The 23,830-nt window shown below is 34.8% G+C and overlaps 1 protein-coding gene across 3 annotated transcripts in view; it reads right to left on the bottom strand.

Annotated features, from left to right (window-relative positions):
* Window positions 1-23,830, bottom strand: part of Cadm2 (cell adhesion molecule 2) — a 947,889-nt gene that overhangs the window by 130,358 nt on the left and 793,701 nt on the right. For all 3 annotated transcript variants that reach the window (XM_087899672.1, XM_087899674.1, XM_087899675.1), the window contains 2 exons: window positions 14,030-14,182; window positions 11,827-11,964 (listed from right to left, as the gene is read on the bottom strand). In XM_087899672.1, coding sequence (XP_087755798.1) covers window positions 11,827-11,964; window positions 14,030-14,182 — 291 coding nt within the window. The remainder of the gene's footprint in view (window positions 1-11,826; window positions 11,965-14,029; window positions 14,183-23,830) is intronic.

Raw genomic sequence — 23,830 nt, 5'->3', positions numbered from 1 at the left:
GAGCTTCACAGTAACTTCTAACCATTAACCAAAAGCACAGCAGGAAGCACTAGCTGTCACTTGTTACCTCTTCCAAGAACAGTCTAGAATTTCTGTGCTGCCTTTTATTCCAGATTTTCTGTCCTATCATTTATTTTTGAATATGTATTGACGCCTTAGGGCATCAATGTTTCTCTGTATTAGGATATTATGATGTTTCAACTATATTATATTTAAATAACATTCGACAATTATATATTATATAATTGTATGTTTCATATAAAATTATAAATAACAAGTTCCCAAATGAAAATATACGGCATGAAAGTATAATAGTTAACATATGGGAATACATTTAGCAAATGTATAAGTAACAGATATGTGGAACTTATTTGAAGTCTATGATAATAATATCCTCAGTGAAAATATACTTTTTAAAACAATGCATTAAAAATGTATAAGCATATACAAAAGTAATCAGCCTACATCTTATCTACTTAATTAAAAAATGAGTTACTTGAATCAATAAGAAATCTGCAGTGAAATTTCAGCTCTCTAAATATATTCAATGTATTAGTAGATTTTTTAAAAAAAATTGGTCTTATTTAGTTTGATCATTTTCCAAAAAGTTAAAATAATTTTGAAGTATGTTTTATTTTAATGTTGTAGTTAACTCCAGGACTATTAAAATTTTAAAGGTAATTCTAAGTCTGAGATTCACAAATTAAGTTTTTATTGCAATATGAATTTTGCTTCCCTCTTCAACTTTTACTTTTTAATCTATTCCTTTGATATTTTCTTCTCTCTTCTGATCTATCTTTGTTTGTTTTTTAGCTTCAGTAGTTTCAAGGCTTCAGTGTAATTTGCATATTGAGAATTAAGGACACTGTCCAGAATAGCACAGATGCTTAATAAGTATCTTTCGCATTAATTATAATAATGAGAATATGCAGTCAGGTAAATCATCTCCTTCCATGTGGTAAGTGACTCACTCCAAGTCTGAGAGTGATTTGGAAGCTTTTTCTGTCATTTTTTTTTTTTTTACTTTATGGTAGATCTCTATTAAATCTAATTATCATTCACCTGAAATCTGAAGATGTCCTTAGTTTAAATTCTGAATATCCGATCTTATCAGTGTACAAAATCTGGAGATGATTAAAGGTTGGGAAATCTGTAGGTCAAATGTATATAGTTAAGGTTTATGTAATACAGCTATTTTATTTTATTTTTATTCCCCTGTTTTATTTATTTCCAATTATTTTCCTTTTATATTGGATAACATTTGGCCCATCTTTTATTTTAATTTCCCTCAATTTTTACCCTACAATTATCATCCAGTTTGCTTCTTTGACTAAGAGACTCATGAGTAGTTTGAGGATTCCATTTTGTTTTCCATGTGCATGCACACATATGGTGCGTGAATGTGTCAGAAATCAGGAAAGTCAGAAGTAAGGCTTGGGTGGTGGTTCCACCGGCTACCTAACTAATCTTTGTGCAGGCCTAACTTAAGAGCCTGTTGCCTGAATGGAAGGCTAGTAGTCTGGTAAGAGCTCCTGGGAGATTTTTCTGACTTCACCAACCATTTTACCCAGGATACTGAGACCCCCCCATGACACTTGGGAGCACTCTCTTTATTCACTGAGTCATTTTCCTAGGTTCTACATTCTTCTTCCTATTGTCCTTTCATTTCATCAAATAAATACTCCATACCCTCATTGGAACTATAAATTATCTTTTAGTTAATCCTTACTTAAAATATTCATCAATATTTTGTGTGTGGTGTACATTTTTTAAAATGTTTTATTTGTATTTTATTTTAAGTGTATTTTACCATAAAATGTTAGTGCTTTGCCTACATTTTACATCTATACACCACATATATGCCTGGTGCAAAGGATGTCAGAAGAAATGTCTGATACCATGGAGCTGGAGACAGTAATAGTTGTGACTTAATGTGTGGAAACTGAACCCAGGTTCCCTTTAAGAGCTAAGAGTATGCTTAATTACCAAACAATCTCTGCAACCCTGAAGCATTTCACTATTTAAAAAAATTCATATAAACAAGAAGAAAGAGATAAGAAGTCTAATATGTTTAACTGTAGCTTAAAAAAAAGGAAAAACAAAATTGCCAATATAATTTAGGAGAAATAAGAATATAAAAGTAAACTAAAAATGTATCACATTTAAAGTGTATTCAACTATTGAATATTTAAAATTCATATACTATTTTTCTCTATAAAAATCATGAAAAGTAGTATCTAAAAATTACCTATAATTATAAGAAAAAGAAATTGTGAAATAGTTTCAACCTTTCTTGAAGCAAAAGAGCTACTAAAGTTTAAGAAGAGAAATGTTCCCTCTATAATATAGCAAAGTATTAGAAATAAAAGAATCAGTAAGCATAAAAATATGAATACATTTACAGTAAGATAAATTAGTAGAAGTCACTAGATAACACTGCAAAAATCTATGACTTAAAAATAAATATTAGGAACACTTTTTAGGAATGGTAATCCCTCTTTCCTAAACAATGATCATTGCTAGTATAAATTCACATTTGTATACAAATATATACACACTTCTAGAATATAAAATTTGCTATTGTCAGATTCAAATTACTAAAACCATTGTTTGAGAACGCCTATCAAATCTTAGAAAGAACTTATGGAAACTTGTCACTCTGCCTCCATTTTGTTGCCAACTCAGGATTGGGGATGGATACAACCAACAGAACTGGAATCACTGGTCAGCACTTGTAGATTCTGTGTAATTTGACTTTCATGACTTTGACAAAGTACCTAGTAGAAAGTTCTTCAGGGAGGGAGGTGTTGTCATAGCTGATGGTTTTTAGAGGATTGTGTCCATGGTCCCATGATTCTACTGCTGCTCCTGAGGGAAGGCAAGACTGTCATAGCATCAAGACCTCTTGAGAGAAAAGTCTTCATATCTCAGAAAATAGACAGTGCCAGGGATAACAGGCAAGGCTATCCCTTCTGAGCATAGTGAAAATAACTATTTTTGAGAGAGGAGTAATATTATACAGACTGAGCCACCTGTATATGTATATGGGTGTGTGTGTGTGTGTGTATGTGTATTATGCAACCATGTAATGATGATTAAAGAAAAAACAGAGGTTTAAGGAGTGTTTGAAGGAAGAAAAGAAGAGAAAGTGATGTAACTGCTATCTCAGAAAAATAATTTATAAAAGAAAATTTATATTTTTGATGCTTCATCAAAGTTTTACAAGAACATTAGGTCCTCACAATAGATAAGAACTTCTAACAGCATTAAAATTTGTTACTAACAAAATGTTTAATTTCAAAATTATCCAACTTTAATAAAAATAGTAATATTATCAGAGTAAATAGAAATAGTCAATCAAAGTGGACACAGATTTATTTCATTCTCTTTCATTTTCTTCCTATTTATTATAAATCTTGGAAGTAAGAAAACAGACAAAATTGAAAGACAGTGCTGTTTTGTTAAAATTATTATTAGTCTGCATTTCTCAAAAATAGATGAGAACGTCTGCTTCTATCCTGTTGAGGTAAAAAGTCTGGATGTTCCTGTTACCTGGAAACAGTATTTAAGACATTGCATATCTATAGGATAAGAACAGCCGAGCTGAGAACTATCAAGTTCGTGAGGTGAAAGCTTGGTAGGCTATCTCACATGGAAGGGATCTATATTGAACTAGCTGGGCTTCACTTAAAGATTTGAACCTTCTTGGAGTGTCAAATCACATTTGCAGATCCAGGATCAAAGAAGAGAGAGCTGTGCAGAGTACCACATCGCTTTAAGACCTCCCATTAACAACAAAGTAGGTACTAATAATTGCACCTGAAGAAGAGTCTGAGAGGGGGCAAAGGCTAGCTGCAAGATGAGAGGAATAACACCTGTAATTAGTCAAGGGCTGCTAGTGAGCTGTTCCACCAATCAGAATGCAAAACTCACATTTTACTACTTGGTCCTCAGCAAAAGTGTTTATCAGTAATGAGGGAGAAAAAAAGTAAAGCCTAGAAAAAAACTTTACCTGACTAACTTAGGAAATTTGAATGGTCACAATGAATACTTTTTCTAAGCTAATAGCTAGAAGAAAGCTTAGGATATCTTTCTTCAAATAATAAAATGTATTTTAAATAGCAAAGTAAGAGTATTTATAATATTCACTAGTTAAAAAAAAACAGGTAAAACAAAAACTAACAGTACCGGAATATAGTTAAAAAAAAAAAGAAAAAAATGAGTCACAAACCGTGACTGAGTCCAGGGAGGAAACATATGCAACTTTAAGGAAGAGAAAATCAAACAGTTGGAGCTGAACCTGAAAAATACAGTCCATAGAAACACTAAAGGTATTAAAACACACACAACTACGGGGTCACCTTGCCCAGCCTCAATCCATGCAAGGGTGCTTCGCCTTAGTGTAGCTTGATATGGCATGTTCTATTGATACTTAAGGGAGACCTGCACTTTGCTGGATGGAGACAGAAGAGGGGGGTATTGGGCGGTAGCAGCAGGGGGGAGATGAGGAAAGGGAATAGGAGCAGAGGATTTGTGAAGGCTGTGACTAGGATGGAAACCAAAAAGACAAAGAGCAAAACTACAACAAAAACCACACACAACTAATTCAGTATTGAAAGAAAATTTAAACTTAAGTTATATAATTTATTGAAATCATTTTATTAAATTATGCAAATGTTGAGATAACTTCCAAATTCAGGAAAATAAGAAAGAAGAATAATAACAAAATTTCGACTCTAGAAATTAGAACAACCACTTTTGAAAACAGCTGATTATCCTCCTAAGAATTATGAATGTATACACGTCAAAAAAGCATAAAATTACCAAATTATGATGTAGTGTAAAAGTTGAAATGATAATAATTTAAATTATTCTTTATGTAGTCAAAGCAAGTTACACAGAGAAGTTTTTATTATTTTCTTCTGTTATAAATATAAAGTCATAATCTCTGTCTAACAACTAAAATCTTTTATTCAAATGAAGGCATTTAGGCTAAATGAATCATTATAAGAAAACCAGTTTGTGAAATTAAAATGAGACTATGAATGCATAATCCATCATTTCTCAAATTTGATCCTCTGTATAAGTTTGATTGAAAAATGAAGAAAAAAAGAGGAAAGTAATTATATGACCAAAGAATATTGCTAAGATGTAGGTTAAAGCAAAGTTCCCAGAAACATTAAAATATTGAGTGCACTTAGATTTAATTTTAGATAATAGTTCTTCAAGAACAGACTTAAGATTCATAGAAGAGCAGAGACATCTTCTTAACTGAAGAATTTACGGACATGTCCTTCACTTTGTTCAACACCTGTTAAGGCATTTTGTTTATTTAGTTTAAGCTTAAGGATTTCTTAAATGTAATTTAAAATATTAACAAAAATTATTAATGATGGTGGAATAATAGTAAATATTTGGTTTAGTATAACTGTTCTGAGTCAAGTAATCTTTGGGAGTTTTCAAATAAAACTAACCCCTGGCTTTATGTTAATCAAAATGGCAGAACACTCACCTTTAGAGAAACAGAAAAGGGGACCACTGTTACTTTTCTAACTAATAACAAGTAATATATGAAGGCATGTAAAATAAAATTAAGCTGTCCTTAGCCAATTAAAAATTTACTGCAGCAATATCTTTGATGTACGTTAAAATATACCCCCAAAATTTGTTTTATGGAAAAACTGTAGTTGAAAATCACCTCAAGCTTCTTAGGAGAAAAACTGAAATGCATGTAGGGAAACAGAGCAGTGACACTTGAGTGTAGTGGGTGTGATTAGGTCTGGCAGAGTTGAAGAATATGGCACAAAGTCAAGCTTTGGTGGATGTGCAATCCAACTAATTCAACTTCAGATTTAAAATAAAATATGACTAATCACTGAATTAATTTCTAATTTTGTTCTGGTTTGAAGGGGAAAAGTTTATTGTCCAAGAGATTTAGGAATTTGGAGTTTATAGCCTTTGATCATCAAATATCCAACTTAATACCCTTTGAAATATGTCTTGTCTTTGGAAAGTAGCCCTATGAAAAATTACTCCATTCTTATCTAATTAGAACATTGTTAGTTTATACTGGCAATACTTCCAACTCTCTGAGCATTCATATTCCTCTCAAAAGCCCCAAATTCTTGGGCTAAATCTCAGAACACATCCATTTCAGATGAGCAAGCAGGCAAACCTATCCCTCCCTTGTAGCTGTTTCTTCACTCCAGCACAGTAAATTATACATGTTTAACAAATAATAGCAAAGCACCTTTGCTCTCCTGTGAGTTTTAACGCTTACTAGAATCTTCCCATCACTTAATCAAGGTCTTCATTGAAGCCTATGCAAATTTTGTTGACATCATCAAGTTCACTGGTGGTCAGCAGTTTTGTCTCTTCTATGTGTCTGAGGTTTCAGTTTTCTTATTGCTGAAAGGACAGCTCTATGCTGCTAGAGTTTACTAATGGTTTTCTAGAACATGACTCCAACAATGTGTTTAAGCACCTATTGATTTTCTCCAAGACTGACAGAGGAATATCTTCCCTACTCTTCTCCTCTTAAAGACCTTAACTTAATTTGCCTTTCACGAATGCAGAAGGATTCTATGACTATGTTTGGAAGACTCCTTTTACCATATAGGGTAAAATAATCAAAGCAGCCAGCTCCCTTCATATTCAGGATTTCCTCCTACACTTAAGGAAATGGGGTTACGTGAGGACACAGGGTCCTTGAGGTTGATCACAAATTTTGCTTAATACATTAAAGTAAAAGCTTGTTATCCAGGAAAGGAAATCTCAAGATTTGGTAATAAGAAATGCTTAAGCTGCGGATTACCAAGCATATAAATAGAATGAAAACTTTAATGCAGCTGCCAGCTCTCTGGGCGCTGAACAATTTAGGAAGGCAATGCACACTTTTTCACAGTCAATGGCAGAGACCCAGACTTCCGTACTTCCCAGAAGATTAAAGGCTGCAGTGAAACACCTGTGGTTTGGATGCAGAGCTGCCCAGAGGCACCAAAGGAATGGCTGAGTCAATGCGCCGAGGGGCAGAGAACCCAGAGTTAGATGAAATTGTGATGGTTTCATTCTACCCTTGAAAGCTTTTTAGCAAAAGTAAGTCTCACTCAGACAATATATACCGAGCCTCTTAATCAGGAGTAGAAGGTTTTTCACAGCATATCTGAACTCTAAATCCTTGCTTGTCTCCTAACCACACCATATAGAAAACTACATCATTATTCCAACCACATGCCTTAATTAAAGAGATAAATGGAATCTCTTTCTATAGAATGTCCTGTAACATACTCCTAGCACCAGCCAAATTGATGGCTTTATTCAATAAGTATTATTGTAAATTATGCTTGCTTGTGAATGAACACATGAGGGGTTTGACTTTTCCAAAAAGTAGGTCTGGTCTCTACCTCTTTGGCACAGACTTCAGCCAGTTCATAAATTTGCGCCAGAGAGACCACCTTTTTTTATACAAGCCTTGTTCTTTTTGTGAATGTACTCATAGAATACTGTTATTCATAATTTTAATCTGAAGATACACTTCAGCAATCATTTTCAAATATAGAAATAATAACAAAAATGATAAAGTATCTCGAATGTACTTAGTGATACTTTGTACATGGCAACAATTTCTGTGCATCCAGTCGTGTATGTTACTTGCTTCGCCAGTATCAGGTAGACATTATTACACTAGTTTAAAGGATGAGAAGATAAAAGACACAAAAATGAAGGGTTTTCACATAGGTGATTTATATTTATTCTCTTCTCTGTGTGAATGTGGTCTCCAAAAAGGAGACCAGGAGTCTTTCAAACATGAGGCATAGTATAGAAATATACATTCTCAGGTTCTACGCACTATTTAACCAGAATATCTGGGACTGGAGTACTCTAATCTGAGATACAACATGCTATGCATGCAATTAGGAAATTTACTGAAATTTAAGAACATGAAACCCCTGTTCCATGTGTGATCAAGTAGTACTTTCTAGGAAAAATTTACCCAGGAACACAGAAATAAAATCCATAGGTTAGGTAATCTTAAAGAAAGATACATATTTTTATAGACATTGCTCTTCATAGAAAATTATTCTAATAATAATTATTTTAGTAACTGTAGTCACCGTAAGTATCTCCAGGTCAGGTGTCTTAGATTATTCATGTACTGCTTCTCTCATGTGCCCTGATTCACTGAGAAGCAAAATCCATGAGAAAATTTATTGAACTGAGTTGAACTGCTTTCTAGTAGCCTCAGTTTTCCCTGTGTGTGCTCAAAGTTGCAAGTGACAGTGTGCTAAATTCAGTCAGGAAGTAATGGAAGTCATACACACATAATACACATATACACACACATACACACATATATACGTTTTTATGTGTGTGTGTGAATATATACATACATACATACATATAGGTGTGTATATAATCTCTGAAAAGACAAGGTAATTAATATGATGATGGACCACTCTTTGTGTTGTAGAGGGCATTTAGCAAATTCAGAAAACAGCAAGCAAAACAAATGTTCACCTCATGCAGTCTACTGCACTTATGTTATTTACATGTTCACCTATCACCGTGAAGTTCACACCAGTCAAGAAGTTCACCATCTCGTTGGGAAGACAAACAACCTAAGCATCCAGATGATGCTTAAGTTATAAATAACCATGATATATAGCTGAACTACAGTATGGAGCTCATAAAAGCTCTATAAACTGTTATTGCACTGAAGAACATTAGGGATGGAGTCGTCGGAACTTCAGAATACAGAAGAGCATCATATGCTGCTGCTTCTGCATATCTTTTTTATCACAGTGTCTGTTCAGATCTTGATTTTGATTAGTTAATCAAAATTAATGTTTTAGTGTTTCATAACACTAAAATGTTGTTAATGTTTAGTGTTTTATAACATCAAATTTTTCTCAGCTTTAGAGATAAACATAGCAACACCACCTCCCTCCCTATATCTTCAGGGTTTTTTGATATTCAAAGAAGAAGGAAGCTTTGTTAAAAATTAATTTCATGAATAAAATATTGTATACTACTGGTTTTCCAGGAGGTTACAATGTTAAGTAGAGTCAATCAACTTAACGGATTATCTCATGCGTTACCCTCTTGAATTTCCTTGGGAAAAAAAGGAAAGAATAGCCCTCAGACCATCAAGAAAATGCTAAGAACATGTATTCAACAAACCAGTTACATCTCTCAGAATTAAGGAAGAGATGCAGGCTATAACACAATTCACTGGACTTGAGAGATAGCTCATTTTTTAAGAGCACTTTCTCCTCTATCAGAGGATATAACTTCAATTTCTGTTGATGTGAGATGCCCCTCTATGTGCTGTGAATAGGTATTATTATCATTGGTTAATAAAGAAGCTAGTTTGACCTATGGTAGGACAGAATATAGCCTTGTGGGAAATCCAAACAGAGATACAGGAAAAAAAAAGGTGAAGTTGGAGAAACACCAACAGCAGCCAGAAGAGTACGATGCCAGAGCATTTTTGGTGAGCCACAGGGTACAAGGAAATTTATAGATTATTAAAACTGGGCTAATTTATGTGTAGAACTATCCAATAAGAACCGTGAGACATCAGCTAAATAACTATAGTTAATTTTAAGCCACAGAGTGGTTATTCGGGAACCAGTGGGCAGGAGAGAAACCTCCAGTTACATCCCATCACACACACTGGGCAGTCACAACTACCCAAAACTCTGACTTGTTCTTCTGATCTCCACAGTCATCCTAATATGTGTGTCCTACACTTAACACAAACACATATATGCACATACATGCACATACACATGCATTTATAAATGGACATTGACATGGACATGAATATGCACGTACATATAGATAATAAATAAAGTCTTTAAAAAATCATTTGGCAATGCATTTAAGAAGTTCTTGCAAACCTAAACCAAGTCTTTCAAAGAAAAAGATGTGTTATGCTTAAGAATTTGCTGCCCAGAATATTCCTGTAAACTGCAGAAGGAATTTTATACATATCCTTGAGTATTGGGCATTCTACTGGAAATACTTAACAAAAAACTGACTGGAACAAATACTTGTCAGTCTAGTATAGGAAGGCAGAATGAGCGGTTTGCTTAGTGAAAATCTGAGGAGGCTCAGAAAATTCTAGCAAATGTATCCTAGAGTCAATATTAAGATGGATGCTGTTTAACCTTTTGAAAAGCAAGATTCAGGGTACATAGCAATATGCTTGCTTAAGATGGTAAAATGTCCAATTTCAGTTTTGTGTCTTACATTTCCCTTAAAACATTGACAAAGATATATCTAGTCGTTAGGCAAAGATGGTGATTAAGGTTAAAATTATTGATAAAATCCTATTACAAGGGCAGGTATATAAGAAGTAGGTAGAAAACAGATGACAATAATTTTACAGATTACAATCTTGGTGTGGAAAGCAAACTCACTTGCTGGAATTTTATTTTCACTACTAAGAATCAAATAACTGGTTATAAGAATTGAATGCAAAAATCACTAGAATACTTGGCATAGCATGTCTTATAGAAGATTAGACCAGGAATTAAAATATTACCATGTCATAGGCAACTTGTTTGCACAATCACAATAATTAACTACCATAGTATCTTTATTAATGCATATGTGTTATCAGGTCTAACATCTTCATGTAGTGGGTGTGAGAGGTCCTTCAGTCTTTGTGTTGCCTTTATTGGTTAATGAATAAAGAACTGCTTTGAGCCTATGACAAAGACAGAACAGAACTTGGTGGTAAAGGTTAGGCTGTATGCTAAGAGAAAGAGGGTGGAGTCATAGAGAAGCCGTGAAGCTACCTGAGATAGATGCTGGGAACTTTAGCCTGTCAGCCACAGCCACGTGGCAATATACAGGTTAATAGCCAATAGGAAGCTAGAGCAGTGATTTAATTAATATGGTTTCTGTGTAATTATTTTGGGGCGAAGTGGCCGGGAACCAATAAGTGGCTCCCCCTCCTTCCAACATGTGGTATTAAAGACACAGTGGTCTTACTAGAATAAACTACTTAACTCTATCATATATTAGCAATTTTCTGTTTAAGTTTCTTTGAAAACCTCAGATGATATATTTTTGTTTGTGTCAGAGAAAGCCTGAAATCTGTACAAAACTTCTATATTATTACGAATTTTTTACAGAGACAAATCAATTCTTTTACATTTATGAGAATAGCTAGAAATCAAATTTATCGATGTTTAGTTTTGCCCTTCAAGACTTTATAGTTCCAGAAGTCTAAAAGATGAAGAAATAACTCATGCCATCTCCCGGACTATAATACATATTATTTCTATGGACCTGAAATAATGGTATGCTCTCTACTCTCTGTTTTAAAATATAAATCTTCACGTTTTTCCCTTACATTAACTTATCTTCTAGCCTTGTCTTCTATGAAATATATAGGTATTCTAGACTTTATAGATTTTTATAAGTAGAAAACAAACTACCCTATGAGTATATTAAAGATAATTATCTATTTATTATGTGTGTTTTTCAGGGTGGGGCATTATGTGTGCATACACAGTTCAGAAGACCAGCCTGCAGGAGTGTGTTCTCATCCCATCGTGTGACTCCCTGGGATGGAACTCCTGTCTGCAGACTTGGCATCCGATCTTTCTACTCGCTGAGCCATCTTGATGCCCCAGAGTGATGATATTTATACACTTTATAAAATTATCTAACAAGGATTTGGTAAAACTCATTTGAATTATATTTAGTTGGTAATAAATAGTGTGATCTGAAAACTATAGAGAGTTCTGTTTTAACACAGCCTTGTAATACCCATATATGTTTGTCGACTTGAGGACTTTCCGCACGATTTACCTTTGATTTCCTTGTCATTTTTGAACCATCTTATATCAGCTGCAGGTTTACTGCCGGATGTCTTACAAGTTAGCTGCATCAGGTCTCCCTCCATGACTGGCGATGAAAATCCACTAATCTGCGGCTTCTCTGGAACACCTAGAATTTAATCGAATAAGGAAAGTGAGTGTCAATCCCTAGGGATGACCTAATCTCTTGTATGATAAAATAAACTTCTTCAGATATAGTGCATATGCACACAATATCCGTAAAGAACTTTAAAATTTGTATATGCCAAAATAGAATATAAATACAAATTATAAAATTTCACCTCCAAAACAGTCTTTGTAAGCTTTAAGATACAACCATTCTAATGCCTTGTGGTTTACCATTACAGCAGTCTGAGAAGGTAGGGTGTCCTGGGTGATTTGAAAAAAACAGTGCCGTATATTTAAAATAAATTTTGTTTTCATGTGTATGGGAATGAATGTGTGCACATGGAAGGCTGCACAGATACCATGCTGGCATGTGGAAGTCATGAGAAAACCCATGTGTTTGTATGAGGCCGGGTCTTTCATGCTGTTAAACACTGTGATGGCTGCTCCATGCTAGTTGGTCCAAACACTTCCAAGAATTTTCCATCTTTGATTTCTATTTAGTTGCTGTAATGCTGGGTATTCAGGCCCATGCTATGTTAACTGCCTTTACAAGGGTCCTAATTATCCAAAGTCACGTGACCAGGCTTCTGCAAGAAGTGTTCTTACCTGCCAAACTATTTCTCAGTCTGAGTATCACACATTTTCTATGCTATATTATTCAGTTATTTACTTTGAGGTCTATTAAAATATCATGCAGCAGTATTCTACAATAAATGTTCAGTGAAGTTGTTCTCATTGTAGCACATTAATTTAATCTTGAGAAGATTAAAATGTAAGAATATTAGAAAATTCCACTATGAGAAATACAAAGTTAAACAACAAAGGAAAAAGAGAAATAAGCCTACTTCTCTTAAGTAGCTAGGTGGCCTGTGTATACTCACCTTTATAACCTTTAAAAAAAATCAATGCCATACCGCCATTTAATAAACTGTGCTCCTCAGTCAATTATTCTTTGAGTCTTGAGTTGGCTCTACAGAACAATGCATTAACCTTAGGCAATTGTTATCTGAAAACACTCCACTTTAGTGGATGTATCTTGTCCTTAACGGCAAACTTGTGAAGATTTTTATGAAATAGTTCCAGTGGGACTTGCAATGAAACATATTTCACATCCCAAGCACAGAACCAATTTGCTAGCTGGATTAACTTTAATATTCCTCTTCAAAAAGATGTTATGCATTGGCTATTTTAAATGCAACGCTGTGTCTTTATCTAAAAAGGAAGGCAAGCTAGGGGCAAAAGGGAAAAAAAATCAATCTTTAAATTTCTCTAACTTGTTCAGTACACAGGTGCGTTTCAATGAACTGCAGCAATTTCAGCTGACTGGGGCACTGTGGAGTCGATGAGCTCTAAGCTGCAGCCTTATTTCCTCTGAATCTCTATGAATGCATTGCTTTTTCATGTCACTTTAACCTTTGGGAAAATGGCCTGATACTTAGAGAATAAAAGCCCAAGGAAGCTACAAGCTGCATGCACAAGTGACATTACGTACTTCATTTACGAATCTAGAAAATACACATTTTTTTCTTTTTTCAAATAGAGACACATGGAAATGTCAGGGCCATTTAAATGTACTATGGTACAAAAGGAGGTCGTTTCTGAAAGCCACAGGGTTATTAGGGGAGGTCTCCATCAGGTGACTCAGACAATAAGATGAAGAACAAACAAGTTAGAGTCATAGTGCTCAGGATTCTATCACTTTTTAAATGGCTCCAAATCACACAGCACATGCACAATTTTGTTATAAAATTTATCGGAAGAAAAACAGAAGAATAAACAAATGAAAGAAACAATCAAATAAAAATCAACAACAAAATAGTTACTTCCTAAGTAACAAAATGGCATTATGCTTTCTGGCATCCACTGTAACCTTTGTATCTCCCTTTGTCCATTTCTAAAATTAAAGCAACTAAGGGATTCTTCAATGTCTTTTTTTGTGAGGCAGCAATATATTAAATTATGCCTATTGATTTGATGTTCAATAAATATTTTCTGATTGAACTGTGTTGTACCAGCACACATCTTTCTGGGAGTGTGATTACAGAGTGTTAGACTCTAGTACTTACCCAGGACAGTGAGATAGGCCTTGGAAGTTTTGACAGGCATTGTAAATAAGGAGCAGGTGTACTGCCCTTCATCAGACAGAGACACATCACTGACACTGATGCTCAATTCATGCCAGGAAGCGCGAACCAGCTCGATCCTATTGTCCCTTAAAGCTGAAAAAAAAATATTGAAAACATCAATAACACATATAAATAAGCATATTTATAGATACAATATATTTTGACCACAATATAATGAATATTTTATTTAACTATTCATTGAACTTTTATACATTGAAACACATTAAAGGATATTTTAAGTATATGTATACATATATTATATATTATATTATTGTATATACTATAACATTGTAAATAGTTTAAAAGACAACAATTAAGAGCCCTTTAATATTCAAATTATATGACAAAATCCTAAGTGCGAATGAGGTTGATGGTGATAAAAATTATTTCTTTCACATTACTTTTAAAAGAATGAATACTAGTGGCAAAAAAAGAAAATGAATGACAGATACATCTGGGGAACTGGGATTGTTAACAGTACTCCAAAATATGAACAAAAATTTTTGTGTATTAGAAAATCATCCCTGTCATAGAGACACTAACTGAACAATATTTATACCAGAACTGTCAATTACCTGAAAATTACCAGTGGCTTACTTACCTGTTGCCTACATTTGCACTGATTGGGTAGTGTACTATGATAATATATTTCTAGGTTAAAATCACTTTTCTTTTACAGCTATTTCTAGAGTATCTGTTAGAATCTTACAGAGTTTGTACCTTTTCATTCAGCTGGCTGGGAAAAATGAAAGTTTATTGTGTTCATCATTAAGAATAGCAATGCAGTCTAGAAGCAGGTGAGAGACAGTTAAGAGTTTTCTTACTGACAACCAGCTTCAGAAAGCAACTCCATCTCCCCTGTGCCTTGTGCCTTGTCCCCATTAGACAACGGAACATCGTCAGTCCAATGCTGGGATCCCTTGCATCACCTTCACTACCAGGCTGTCTTTCTGGGGGAATATCTGCTTTCTAAAGTGACAGGTCTAAGGGAGGAATTAACGTTGACTTGTGTGTACCCAACACAAGTCTATTGGGCCAGACAGCACAACAAAGCCTTACAGAAACTGTGCTCTTCCGAGAAGCATACATACATGATAGATGACTGCAAAGCAGAACCTGCTTGCTATTCCAGAATCATGCTGAATGCACCTAGAAATAATCCTCTGCACCAAAAGCACCCAGCTTTGTCTTTTAGCAGACAAAGATTCCAGGGCCAAGTTCATGAGGTAGTCACTTCCATTTTCTATTCTATGGCTATGGTTATCTATAGGATTTATACTCTTCACAGGATTTAGAATCCCTGAGGAGACATATCTCAGTATATTACTGTGAGGGATTATTTTAGGTTAGTTGAGGTAGAATGACCCAGGTTTACCATGTGAGGCACCACCCCTTAGGCTGATGGCCTCTACTGAATAAAAGGGGAAAAGTCAGCTGAGGATGTCTGTGATCTCGGACTGTGATGCAATGCGCCAGCTGCCTTTTTGTCCTACTGTCGTTCTTTACCCTTCTTTACCCGATTACTATATCCCCGGAGCTGTAAGTCAAAATAAACACATTCTTCTTCAAGTTTCTTTTGTCAAGTATTTTTATGACAACAGTGAGGCAAGGAAGAAGACACTGACTACAACAAATACTGAGAAAATAATACATTTTATGAGGAGTGTAATCAAGGAACCAATACTGAGAAGAATCAGATATTGTGGTTTCTGACAAAGATCTTAAAACAGTCACCATGTGAAATATTAAATCCAGGTCAAAATACATTAAAATTAAACTCCAGTTTAAAATAAAGCTTGCCTGAAAGTCAGAGATTAAAAGAGCTGCACTGACAGTCTTTCAAACCAGACAGTGGTTGCCCACACTTTTAATCTCAGTAGCCACACTAGTTTTCTGTAAAGACCAGGCAGTAGCGGCACACACCTTTAATTCAAGCACTAGAGAGGAATATAAAATGGGAGGAGACAGGTTTCAGCTCAGCCTCAGAGGAATATAAAACGGGAGGAGACAGGTTTCAGCTCAGCCTCATTCTGAGGATTCCTGAAAGCAGAGCAGTCATTTTTGAATTGAGGTAGATGTAAGAGCTAGTGGCTGGCCGCTTTGTATTTCTAGCCTTCAGGTTGAACCACAGTATCTGTCTCTACATTTTAGCTAATCATGCTACAGTCATGACTCTATCCATATCTGAATCATAGTTGTTAATGATGGTGGAGCAAATGCAAGAATTCAAAAGGTAGCAAAAAAATGAGGTTGTTAAAAAATCATAATAAATAAAAAATCAAACCAGTCTGTATGTCCAGTAATAGATCACTGCATAAAAATATAAAATTTATATTCAAATGCGTATGTATATACAATGTAATTTATGTAGCCCTTAATATAAATGAAATCATAGGATTTTCAAAAAAAGACACAATTTTAAGTCATATTCTAGAATGTTGCTTTAAGATGTGGTGTGGAAGATCCTTCTATGTGTTGCTTTTATTGGTTAATGAATAAAGAACTACTTTGAGCCTATGGGCAAAGGGCAGAACAGAACTAAGTGGGAAAAACTAGACTGAAGGCTGGGAGAAAGAAGGGTGGAGTCAGAGAGAAGTGATGGAGACGCTGGAGACAGATGCTGGGAACTTTACCCAGTAAGTCACATCACATGGCCATACACAGATTAATAGATATGGGTAAAATTCAGATGTAAGCATTATGCTGACAAAATTGGGAGCATGGGGGCAGAGAGGTTAGGAGGAAGGGGAGTAGGGGAGGGTTGAGAAGAACTTGAGGGAATGGGATAGATGAGATGGAGGAAGGACAGGTATGAGAAAAAGGAAAGATATATCTTTATTGAAGAAGCCATTATGGGGTTAGCAAGAAATATGGCTCTAGAAAAATTCCCAGAAATCCACAAGGATGACTCCAACTAAAACCCTAAGCAAAAGTGGAGAAGGTGCCTGAACTGGTCTTGCCCTGTAGTCAAGCTGATGTATATATTTTTCTTTGAGTTCACCTTATTACTTAGCTTCTCTAGAATCATAAACTATAGACCCAATGTCCTTTGTTTATAGTTACTATCCAATTGTGAGTAAGTATATACCATATTCATCTATTTGGGTCTGGGTTACTTCACTCAGGATAGTATTTTTTAACGCCATCAAATTGCATGCAAAATTCAAGATGTTATTTTTTTTACCACTAGTAGTACGTTAATGTGTAAATGTACAACATTTTTTTTTATTCATTCTTCAGTAGAGGAGCATCTAGGTTGTTTCCAGGTTCTAGTTATTACAAGCAATGCTGCTATGAACATAGTTGAATACATGCTTTTGTACTATGATTGAGAATCTATTGGGTATATGTTCAAGTGGTATTGCTGGATCCTGAAGTAAGTTGATTCTCAATTTCTGAGAAAGGGCCATACTGATTTGCAAAGCAGTTGTACAAGTTTGCAATTCCACTAGCAATGGATGAGTGATCCCCTTACTCCACATCCTCTCCAGCATGAGCTATATTAATGTTTTTGATCTTATCCATTCTGACAGGTTAAGATGGTATCTCAGAGTTGTTTTGATTTACATTTCCCTTATAAATAAAAATGTTGAACAGTTCCTTAAATATCTTTTGGCCATTTGAGATTCTTCTGTTGAGAATTCTCTGTTTAGTTCAGTACCCCCATTTTTTAATTGGGCTATTCAGAATTTTAATGTCTAATTTCTTTAGTTCTTTATATATTTTGGAGATCAGTCCTTTGTCTGATATAGGGTTGATGGAGGAGAAGAGAATGGGAGAGGGGTGAGTAAAGAAGAACTTGAGGGAATGGGATAGTAGAGATGGGGAAGGGCAGAGATAAGAACAAAGAGAGAGATATCTTGATTAAAGGAGTCATTATAATGTTAGCAGAAACCTGGCACTAGAAAAATTCCCAAGAATCCAAAAGGATGACCCCACCTAGGACCCTGGATAATAGAGGAGAGGGGGCCTAATCTTAACTTGCCCTGTAGTCAGACTAATGATTATTTTAAATATCACCATAAAGCCTTCATCTAGAAACTGATGAAAGCAGAGGCAGAGACACATATCGAAGCACTGGACTCAGCTCCAAAGTTCAGTTGAAGAAATCTAAAATCCAGGTTAATATTCATTAAAATTAACTAAATTTCAAAAATATTTAGAAGAAAATAGTAACACTAAATTGTTTGGTGCATAAACACATAAACCTCCATAATTAAACCCTGTGTTTGGACTACAACCTGAACTGCTGGGCTATACCTACCTGTGCACACACCTAGATACATGCGCAGACACAAGACTCTGGAGCAGGGGCTTGCCACCTCTCCAGTGCTGCAAGATTTTCATGCAGTACCTAGGATTGTGGTGACCACAACCATAAAATCATTTGTTGCTTCTTCTTAACTGTAATTTGCCATTGTGAATGGTGAAACAAATATCAGATAGGTGATCCCAATGGGACAAGGATCCTCATATTGAGAATACTGTTCAAGAGGATAATGGTTGGTTTTCTCTCATCTTATATGGTCAGAAGGAATCAATGGGAACAGGTGATATTTAAACTGTTTTAAAATAAACTTAAAGTGACAATTTGAAAATATTTTGAGTTTGGAGTCTTGGCCATAAACTAGATATTTTAATTCCTATGATGCTTTAGTCAGTTCATTTACTGAATATGTTTAGCATTTTAAAGCTTTGATTGCATTTGCTATACAAAATTTACTACTTTGGACTATTAGAACTAAGCTCTAAAACAAAAAGTAATGGAAACTTAATGTCAGTTTTGTTATTTACCAATGAATTTGAGAAATTAATTCTCTACAACATTATTTGCCTATCTGCTTTGTTTTTAAGCTAAAACTAATAATGGCAGTGAAAGACGGAAAAAATAAAGCTAATATAGTACTTCAGAACTGATACACATGGATATATATCCACTGGTAAATGTATAATTGCTCAAAACTAAACAGTGTTATGATCTGCACCACCATCCCACCAGCACCCCTCTTTAGAAGGGTCACTCTGTAGACCAGGCTGGCTCTAAGCAAGTACCAATCCTCCAGGCTCTCTGGTTGGGAATGTTGATTTGTCATCAGCCTCTTCCTTCTTATCCTGTAAATTTCTCTGTGAGTTCATTTGCTAGACAATAAAGCTGACTAATGTGATTTACATTATAATGAATGTTTTTGGCAAACCCAATCTCCACAGTGTTGATTTTTTTTTTAAGTCCACACATTCTATGATGTCATCTGCAGCTTACTTTCAAAGGGCATTTCAAGTGTGCAAGAATAAAGAGAAACCCACAGTAGTCCAAAGAGGGATGTGCTGCAAGTGAATGGGTTTCCTGTGTGCAAGCAGCTTGTCTCACTGTCTCAGCACCCCGAGTCAGAGTTATCTGCACAGTAGGCATTCAGTGAGTGGCTATTGAATTGATACTGAGAACTAAACTCTGCCTATAGATGATAAGAACAGAATGAAAAAAGAACTCAACTATGAAGTCCTTTTCAGTATCTCTCCACAGGATCCCCAAGGGAAATAACCTAAAATAAAATTTCCATTTTCCCTGTCGACACTGATGAACATAAAGAGCTAGAAGCACCATGCTAAGTAAATTTTTAACAAGGTTACAGTTTTCTGGAAAGTGCTTGCAATGTCAAATAAGTGATCTTTAAAAATATTGCCATTTTGACCAGTTTCTGAGTGAAAACAAACTGTGCTAACTAATCAGATACTATATAAATTTTGTAGACAGTAAGTTCCAAATACATAATGATGGAATAATTGTGATATTGATTGATGTCAATTCAGTCTTTTAAAAAATATCCTTTGAAAACACAATCTTAATCATTACCTGATATATTTTTTGTTTGTTTGTTTGGATGATTGGTATTTTTCGAACCCAATATATTTTGCTCAAAAATATATAAAATATTCCCTGGAAACAAATAAGTGAGAAGTAGAAATGAATGTTTGTAGTAAAATAACTCTTCGCTGAGATTAAAAAGTGAGCTAATAGGTTAAGTAAGGCTGTCTCAGGTCACACCCCATCAACATTTAGGTGTCTGCACCCGCTAGTAATGTGATTAAATGGTTCAAATCTTCACATTCTGGAGAATTTAATCTTAGCTGCAAATAAGCACTGACCAATGAGTAAGAATCTATTAAATAGTACTTGACTGTGGATAAAATTATTTCCCTAATACCCCATTAGTCTAAATGGTTCATCAATTTTACAAATGCATATTTAGGTTCATACTTAATAAAGTAAAATTCTTAAGACTTTAGAGCTAGAAATTTTATTTTTTTTCTTATTTTGCCCCCTTTGGTAAGAAAGTTACTGGTATATTTAGCAATTTATATATCAATTCATTCTAAACCTAATTGATTTAACAGCAATACTATTTAATTTGTCTACCATATTCAACCAAGAACTTAGGAAGAAAGTTCCTGGGGGATCTCAGTAACAAAGCAACTGCCTAGTAAACATGAGACCCTAGGCTGAATCCCCAGCACTTCCACCCAAATATAAAAAAGAACAAAGAATAACGAGCTAACACTTTGCACATACTTTACCATTTTCCTTGACTTAATGTTGTGTTTAATATAAATGATCACATACCTTTTAAAAATTATTCTATTTTTGAGATTATAATATAATTATATAATTTCCCTTTTCTTTCTTCAAAATGTTTCCAAATTCCCTTCGTTAAAGTTTTACAATGCTGTGGCATTTTCTTTCAATAATTGCTGTTAAATACATATAATTCATAAATATATAATATAAGTATATTATATATAAGTATATATAAACTGAGAAAGTCTTCTCAGGCTGTATGATGTCACTTGTATTAGGGCTGACCACTTTATATCGGATAACCAAAAGTTGTTCTTTTCCCCAGCTAAAAGTATTTCTCCCATTCTCAACATTCCTTAGTTGCATGTAGTTCTTTGTATAGGATTGAGGTCTCGTGATCTTTTACATCATCAAATTGAACAAGTCTATTATTGTTGTGCTTGTCAAAACACAGAGTATTGTGGCCCATTCTCATAGAATACAAAATAAATCTTGCACCTAGGACTCATGGATTATTGTGGAAGACAGAGCTGGATAAAGTTTATTAAAGTCAGAAACCAAGGGATTTTGCTATGGGGTTGCATCTCCTAATATGTATATGTGTACATATATATAAATAAATATATATATTTAGCCATACAGTCTCACCAACATGTCTGTCTAAATATGAGCTGAGCAAAGTCAAATGGTCGTCATGCTACAAGGGAGCTGGGAGTATGAGGGTGGGAAGGTGGCTGCTAGAGGTTGTGATTAAGAGAAAGCCTCCATCTTTTACCAAAAACTGCAGAAAATTAAGAAATACTGAGAGTTGGAGCAATAGTCTTTTGGGGGAGGAGTACTCCAACTGATTATCTAATACCAAAATGTCAGTCCTAAATACATACATGCAATTAACCTTATGTAGCTTGAGCAAACTTTGTTAGAACTTTATGTGCATACATATATGCATGAAACAGGAAGTACTGAAACAACAGCTATAATGAATTTGAAAGAGAGCAAGGAGGAGAATTTGGGGGGATTTGGAGGTAAGGACATGAAGAGTTGAATTATGTTATCATGTTATAATCTAAGGAAGGGTTAATGGGAGGATTTAGAGAGAGGTATATATATATATATTACATTATTATATTATATCTTAAAAATACATGAATCAAAAATAATGATGTAAAGGAAGAAGAAAATCTACTCACTGATAGTATCAACAGTGTTTTCATTTGTTTGTATGTCAACAATCTTGTTTGATTCATTAGAATGTTTCTGTCCTTTGTAGTAAGACCATAGAGTTTCATCTAAAGCACACTGATGAAAAGACCGTGCTAGTGAGCATTTTCCTGATTTGTTTTCTTGCAGTCAAAGAACATAAAACAATCTAAATCAATCTTCTGGAAAACTGATAAAAAAAAGACAACCATTGCTTTAGAACTACTATTTGGTGTATGATATTTTAGGCTGTGCTGAATCCTTACTGAAACCAGGGTAAGTGAAGGTTTGAGTAGAAATGTGAACCCAATCTTAGCAATAAATCTGGAAAGGATGTAGCTTTTCGAAGGATGGTTTTCTGTAGGAGAACCTGGGATTTTAAACATTAGCCTTTCTCACTGAAGGTGTATGAAATGCGAAGCAGCACAAATTCCAATAGTTAAAATCTCTTATTGCAAAAAAATTGGAAAAACAAAATGTTGCTAAACACAAAATGTACTAGAGACAAATTAATCTGTATTGTAAAAGGTAGTATGTTTGAAGAAGGACTATATACTTATTTTTTTATGATTTTATTGAGCACCACATTTTTCTCTGCTCTCTTCTCTGCTTCTTCTTTCCCCTTCAACCCTCTCCCAATGTCCTCAAGCTCCGAATTTACTCAGGAGATCTTGTCTTTTTCTACTTCTCATGTAGATTAGATCTACGTATGTCTCTTAAGGTACTCATTGTTGTCTAGGTTTTCTACGATTGTGATTTGTGGACTGGTTTTCTTTGCTTTAAGTTTACAAAACACTTATGATTGGATCCATGGGATAATTGCCTTTCTGGGTCTCGGTTACCTCACACAAAATGATGTTTTCTAGCTCCATCCATTTGCCTGAAAAATTCAAGACGTCGTTATTTCTTTCTTCTGTGTAGTACTCCATTGTGTAAACGGACAACATTTTCCTTGTCCATTCTTCAGTCGAGGGGCGCTTAGGTTGTTTCCAGGTTCTGGCTGTGACACACAGTGCTGCTCTGAGCTATCTTCATGACTGGTCCTAAGAAAACTCCTCTACTCCCACACTCGAGTTCAGAACACTACAAACACAAACAGCTGCTATATCATACCCATATGCTTGCAATCTCAGTCTGCAAGATCATCTTCTTTGTCATATAACATGCAGCCCTAGATCTCTGAACAATGTCAGCTTTCCTTGTCTTGCTTTCCCATTCCTCTTTAAAGCAATGCAGAAAGAGCATTGCTTCTATTCCATTATGGCGAAGGGCTTCTTAGAAAAGACATACATTATCTTTTGCTGACCTCAACTCATACATATCTTTCAACTTAATTAATGTTGTCCTTTTCTAATGACTCCTTGTTCCCTGTCTACTTCAAGGCATATTTGGATCTTCTGTTATGTCCCTACAGTTAGGACAGTGAGAGGCTCAAGGTCAGCCTTCTCTGACCCATTATTAGCATGCTTACCTGCATCTTTTAAAGCTTTATGGCTTTATAAACTCTGAATATATTAGCTGTGTAGGAGAAACTTCGAACTGCCCAGAGCAATTAACATTGTGCACTAAACACAATTCCCATCCTCTCTATTTAATAAGTGGATGCATAAATAAGTGACAGTACTGATGAGTAAATGAGATGGCAGCTTCAGCCACTAAATTACCGCAGAGTGTAAGAGAACAACAAAACCTACTCAGGAACGAATAATATATTTGTAACTGCAGGTGACTTGGAAATTTCGTTTGTAATAGAGCCTACTTAATGTATTTTAATTTTGTGACTTTTGGCTGAAAAGAAGTTTGATATTTTCTGGTTTCAAATCTCAAACTATTTTTACGTTCACAATATCAAATATAATTATTAGAGGCGCAATTAAAGATAAGATATATTTTGAGAATGTATCTTCTTATAACCTGATTTTATTAGACTATATTTTAAATGTCTTTAAATATCTAAACATAATTTT

Source organism: Myodes glareolus, chromosome 2 (assembly GCF_982192425.1).
Source record: "Myodes glareolus chromosome 2, mMyoGla1.1, whole genome shotgun sequence".
In the NCBI taxonomy this organism is placed as follows: Eukaryota; Metazoa; Chordata; class Mammalia; order Rodentia; family Cricetidae; genus Myodes; species Myodes glareolus.
This window is presented reverse-complemented; position numbering and strand designations above follow the sequence as displayed.